The sequence below is a fragment of the Triturus cristatus genome, chromosome 11 (assembly GCF_964204655.1).
Source record: "Triturus cristatus chromosome 11, aTriCri1.1, whole genome shotgun sequence".
In the NCBI taxonomy this organism is placed as follows: Eukaryota; Metazoa; Chordata; class Amphibia; order Caudata; family Salamandridae; genus Triturus; species Triturus cristatus.
This window is the reverse complement of record NC_140594.1, coordinates 1115554801-1115560800: the sequence shown is the minus strand read 5'-3', so window position 1 is coordinate 1115560800 and position 6000 is coordinate 1115554801. Positions and strand designations below refer to the sequence as shown.

The following is a 6000-nucleotide window of genomic DNA, read 5'->3' as shown; positions in this document are numbered from 1 at the left end:
TCCAATGTAGTGTTTGATGCACTTTATAATTAATTTTCCATAAATCAAACAAGGTGAATCTGGCGTGAGTGCAGCTTAAGAGTGAATTTGGACACAAATGGGTACTTAAATTTAAATGGCGTTTTACAATGTAATGCACACCCTTGATTTGACAGGTTCTCTGGCACAGCCTGTGAACGCTGGAGCAGAGCCCAGAGGGATTGATTTTTCTGCCAGGCCATTTTCATGCACTTTAGACTGGTCAAATGATAGGAGGGCTGTGATGAAATCGCAAATGTTCCACGGGTGATAAGCTGACGTGGGATGTAAAAAGACCAACTTTAAAATATACCCATACTACTTAACATGTATGTGGTCGCCGCTTCCTAACAAGACCCACAATGAACATGCTTTGTGTCTGAGGAGCACATGTATGTGTAAGTGATCCCTACCAACTGAAATGGACACCCTTGTGCTGTCGGGTTTTGTGGTACAGCCAGCAATCACTGGATACGGGCCCAGAAATGATGGTGTGTTTATTGCTCGCAAAGGTGCACGCCCTTAGTAGGGGTCAAAGGAAGGTAGGGTAGGCATGAAACAGCAGTTTTCCTTGTAGCAGTGATAAGCCGAACTAGATCAAAGGTCATCAGCTAGCAACATGTCAAACATACAGAGCGCGCTGTTGCACAGTATGAAAGTGAGAACGGTGGCTCAGGAGAGGAGGGAAGCTGCTGTTGACTGTGAGAGCGGGAGAGAGCTGCACAGGATAAGCAAACAAACTGGAGATGACAGACATTCAGGCTGGACATAAAGGAAAACAGGCGGCATAGAACTACGGCATTGAAGGAAGTCAAAGCAGGAAAAAGCAGAAGAAAGAAGGTGGAACTGGGGAAGAGATGCGTTAACAAAAGGAAAGGAGAATGAGAATGTTCAGGACAGACAGAGAAAGACTTACAATAGAGTAGAGTAAAACAAAAAGAGAAAGCAAGAGAGAGTGAAATTCCCCAGGATATAACTACAGGATTAGTGAACAAGAAATAAAGGACACTCGGCTAGAGAGAAGGGGAGTGTGTGCTTTAAACATAGAAGTAAAGGTCCATTCTGCAGAAGAACATCTAGGAACGGAGACAGGCGTCCACCATGCTGCTGCTCACTCAGCTGTTAATTGGTCTGTTCTTTACTCTCTTCATTGCACATTACCTCAAGCTTCAGTGGTTGAGGAGAAGATACCCTCCTGGACCGACTCCGCTGCCCTTCATCGGCAACCTGTGGACCCTGAACTTTGTGCTTCACTACGATACCCTCATGCAGGTACCACAAAAATGGTTGCAATGTTGTTGTTTCTTCTGATGAGTGTTGCAAACACACACTCTCACACTCACAAACTCTCACATACACATACTCACACACACACGCACACACTCATGCTTGAACCCAAGAAAAAATCGAAGGTTTGTAACTGGTACACAATTTTGTTGCCCTGTCTGTCACAGTGCCACACACCTGAGTTTGTCTCTGACCATGCATCCTCCGAGCACGGTAGGAGACTACCACCACTTGGATCTTCCTTTTACTTCCTCCTCTTTTATCACTTGTCATTCCCAAGCTGGGTCACTCACCTTTTCTTAAATCTGTCATTCACTGTGGATAGCAACAAAACACACACACACATACATTAACACACGTTCCCAGTGTTACTATGTTTGGTAATTCTGGAAATGCATCACAAACCATGGGAGTTGCGTGGGAACACCAACGCCATGCCTCTGTAGCACAGAGTAATGAAACGCAGCAATTTGCGCTGCCTTGCATTAATACAGATTTATGACGCCATTCAACGACACATAAAGTGGCTTTGCGTGGCTTCATAAATCTGACTTCGAGGTTTCCGTCACACATGTACCATGTTGAATGGTGCAAGCATGATGCAAACCTCTCATTAATATGCTTCTTGGTTTTTGTAGGAAAGCGCCTCTTTTTGACATGGTTAGCCCCACGTTTTGCCTGGAAAATGATGTAATTTCGACTGGAGGTGCACAAGGTTCCTGCCAACCAGGTCCCCTGTGCCAGAAGCTCTTTCCATAAACTGTACCTTTTGTTTCCCAATTGGCACAACTTCAGTACCCCTTGTAGGGCCCTAGTAAATTGTACCCCTGGTACCGAGGGCACTGGCTCTGAAGAGGGCCCTACAGGGTAGCAGCACTAATTGTGCCACCCTAGAGTCCCCTCTCCAAGATCATGCACAGTACCATTGCAGAATGTGTGCCTTGGTGCAGGCAAAACCAAAGAGTCGACATGACATACATCCCTGTGTGCCGATGCCTACTGATACTGCATGGGATAAAGATGAGACACCCCTTTAGCAGGACTTCTAGCCCTAAGGCAGGGTGCACTGTGTCCCCTTTGAGGACATATCTGCATGAGCAGATATTCCCCTGCAATATACATATTGATTCTTGGATATTGTAAGTTAACAGGAAAGCCATGAAGAGTACATGGACTGGGCACTCATCATTACAAGGTCACCAGCTACATGATGTCTTCACTGTATTATTATTATTATTTTTTAACAGAGTTTTATATAGCGCGAACTTGACCCAAAGGTATAGGGGATCAGAGCGCTTTACATAGCACCAGTTGCATTACATGAGGACACTTTCATTTTTTTGTTAGGCACGGGGAGATTAAGTGATTTGCCTAGAATCACAGGATGTTCAGCGTCATTGCCGAGACTCGAACCCAGTTCCCCAGATTCGAGGTCGACAGCCCTAGCTGTTAGGCCAACTCCTCTCTCCTGATACCAAACATCTCATCTTAATAAACCTGCACTGATTTCAGTGTCATATTTATTAAATATTTCACACAGAGGGCCCCTTAGAGTTGTCCCCTGAAAACCTACCAACACTTAGTGTAGTCAGCGACTGGTCTAAGCCAGCCTCTCACCACCAGAGAGAATTCTGACCTCATGGGGTAAGTGCCAGCGCACTCAGAGATTGAGAACAAAGCATGCTCTGGGCAGACGTGTTCACACCTTTTCCTGGTCAGGAAGAGCCATCTGTGATGGGAAACTTCAAAGGCAAACCTAGTCTCTCCTGATAAAAGGATCAAGCCCCCCTCCTGTTCTCACCCCTTTTGGCAGGAAGACGGATGGGAAAACCAAGAAAGAATAGGAGGTATGCCCCCCTTGGCCAACTTCACCACTCATGTTCTGGAGGCAAGGTGAAGCACATCTTTCAGTGCCGACCATCTTAAAGATGGTGGGACTTCACCAGTCAGGGCTAGGGCTATGTCCCCCTCCAATAGGAGTTGGGCATAATAGAGGGTGTAGACACCCCAAGTAACGGGCCCATTGGCCACTACTTGTCACTCCCTTGTAAATGCCCCTAAATTTAGTATTTAGGTGGCATTCCTAGACCCTGAAGCTTAGATTTCACAGACACAAGAAGAAGACAACCAAAGAAACGCTGTTGGACAGAGAACTGCTGACCTCGTGGTGGATTTTGGGTGCAAACTCCTGCCTGCCACCATAGAGCAAGACAATCTCCATCCTCCAGCTTGTCTCATCGCTGTGGGGTCTCCATAAACCCCAGAGGGTCATCAGAACTTTGAAAATCGCTAAAGAACTCCTTCAAGATAGAGGTACTATCTCCCTCCAGCTGCAGACACCAAAAACAGCAAAGTCCAGTCGAGCGTCGTACAGCTCCCCAGCCCAACCAAAGTCACCAATGCCATCAGAAGGTACACCTGCTCTGAAGGGTTAGCTCAGCCTCTGCACCACACCTTGAGGCACCAGGGCCCACCAGAGCTGCAAGACACCAATACCCGGGATAATGTACCCCCTGCTACAAAAGCGAGTCCAGGCGGACTCCAACTTTACAGTGAGTCAGCACCCAACGAGGGCTCTGGAAACCCACCTCAGCTGTGCTCCAAGGTGCCAGCCCCTGAACACGAGGTTCAACTTTGTGCGTCTTTGCCCAGCTGCCCATCTGCACTGAACCCAGTGCGCCCGGCCGGGACATCTTCAAACCAGCTGTGCTCCCAAGGCCCCAGAGCCCTTGCAACCTCTACTTTCTCTTGAGAACCCTAGGACTTGCCTGCAAGCCCCCCTTTGCTTTTGTTTTACAGATGGCCCCCTGGCTTTGTAGCACACCAGCTACAAAGTCATATTTTCCTTGTTTCCTGAGAAACCCGGGAAGCTCCAAAGAACTTGGCCTTGGCACTTTGAACCTTGGTCCTGAACCTTCTGATTTCCACAAGGGTAACCACACAATATCTGTCCTGCATTTCTTTTTCCAATTGCATTTTTTCTTCCTCGGGAAATGTATTGTGCGTAATTGTGCACAACTTTGATTATTGCATATTACTGTGATTTATCGTATTCATCTAAATATATATAAAAAGTGCACTATTTTTCTAATTTGGTCTCAACCTTGAGTGTGTGTATCATTTATTGCCTCAGTGAGTACAGCAAATGCTTAGCACTACCCTCTGATAAGCCTAACTGCTCGCCCACACTACCACAAAATAGAGCATTACTATTATCTACTTTTGCCTCTGTAAATCAATAAGGGTCTCTTGGATCTCTCTGCACAGTGTACCCCATTGTGGTGCACTATATAGAGAGGTTAGTTTCCCACACTTTGGCTTACTGTGATGCAGATACCCGCACTGCTGGCGCATCGCTCTGAGCACTCTCATTCAGCCAGCTTTGATGGGCAGCCAAGTTTGCATGACTAGGCGTACCTTTTTACATCCCTTTGTTTCCAATATAAGAGGTGCTATAGCACAGGCTTGAGGGGACCAGTGGAATTTACTGTCACAGTGAGCCACTGGCTTATGCCCTGCGTTATGAGGTCAGCCACTACTGTCACTTCTTGTGTTAACTCTCCAAAACACAAAGAGGCATATTTATGAAACTAGTGGTGCAGGGCAGCGCAGCAAGTCACCTTGCTCCGCTGCCATGCATCACTGGGAAAGGGCAGGAATGCGCCATTTTTATTCAATACCACAAATTCCTGTCCTTTGCCCTTATGCTGGCACCGTTCTGGCAACCTAGTGCCAACTCAGGACCCCTTGCATCTGCCTGTGTTGTGGGCAGGACTGCTTTTGTGCAGGAAGGGCACCTTCCTGCACAAAAACAACCCTGAGAGGCTTTTCCTCTTTCTATATTTGCTGCAGAATGCAGCACACGTACAAAGAGGAAAAAAACGGGTAGAAATCAAGATATTTCGTCTTGTTATGCCTCACCTGGTGAGGCATACGGTTTTGGCGCATTTATGGGTTTATAAGTCCTTGTAAATCTAGGAATGTGTCAAAAACCATGGGAGGTGTGTGGGCACAACCATTCAACACTCATGAAATAAACCCCTTGTGAAGTTTAGGGCAATGCAGGGATTTGCGCTGCGTTGCCTTTCTCCAGATTTTTCAAACCATTCAAAGCTACCCAAAGGGGCTTTGTACGGCTTCATAAAGTCTGACTTAGTTGCTTGCGTCACGCATATACCATGTAGTGTGGTGAAAACATGACACAAGCCTCTCATAACTATGCCCCAAATTGCTTTTATGGTGATCTGTCTTCACTTTTTACTTGAAGAACAGAGACTGTAATGTCGATTGGTGAAGGGGAGTCATGCAGCAGCCTCATCAGGAGGCTTCCCTAAATGCCCTTGGCCCATGCAGATTCATTCATTTCCATATTCCTGCATTTTATCTAACTGGCACCCTAATTATTTTCTTAGCATTATTTATGGCTGAGCATTTCTTACAATGAAATATGCAAGTGGATGTGACTACATTTTTGAGCACTCTGAAGAAGCAACCTTTTTTCCTATTTTGTTTGACATTCACAGCTGTATGTCTCTCTACAATGAGTAGCAGATAATTCTGTTCAATTGATATTGGTAAAAGTAACAGCATCACCTTCATGAAGATTTGAACTGATGTTTAATTAAGAAAATGTCTTTTCCCCTCCACATGCATTTTTTGCTATGGTTTCATCGCTGAAATAATTTATTTTGGTGT

General features: G+C 45.9%; 1 protein-coding gene across 3 annotated transcripts in view; it reads left to right on the top strand.

The window, feature by feature from the left end:
* Nucleotides 1-634: 634 nt before the first annotated feature.
* LOC146786130 (cytochrome P450 2J2-like) overlaps nucleotides 635-6000 on the top strand; it is a 115911-nt gene continuing 110545 nt past the window's right edge. For 2 of the 3 annotated variants that reach the window (XM_085635632.1, XM_085635634.1), the window contains exon 1: nucleotides 643-1290. In XM_085635632.1, coding sequence (XP_085491758.1) covers nucleotides 1120-1290 — 171 coding nt within the window. In that variant the 5' untranslated portion in view covers nucleotides 643-1119. Of the gene's footprint in view, nucleotides 1291-6000 lie in introns of all 3 variants that reach the window. The other variant, XM_085635633.1, reaches the window with a different exon arrangement.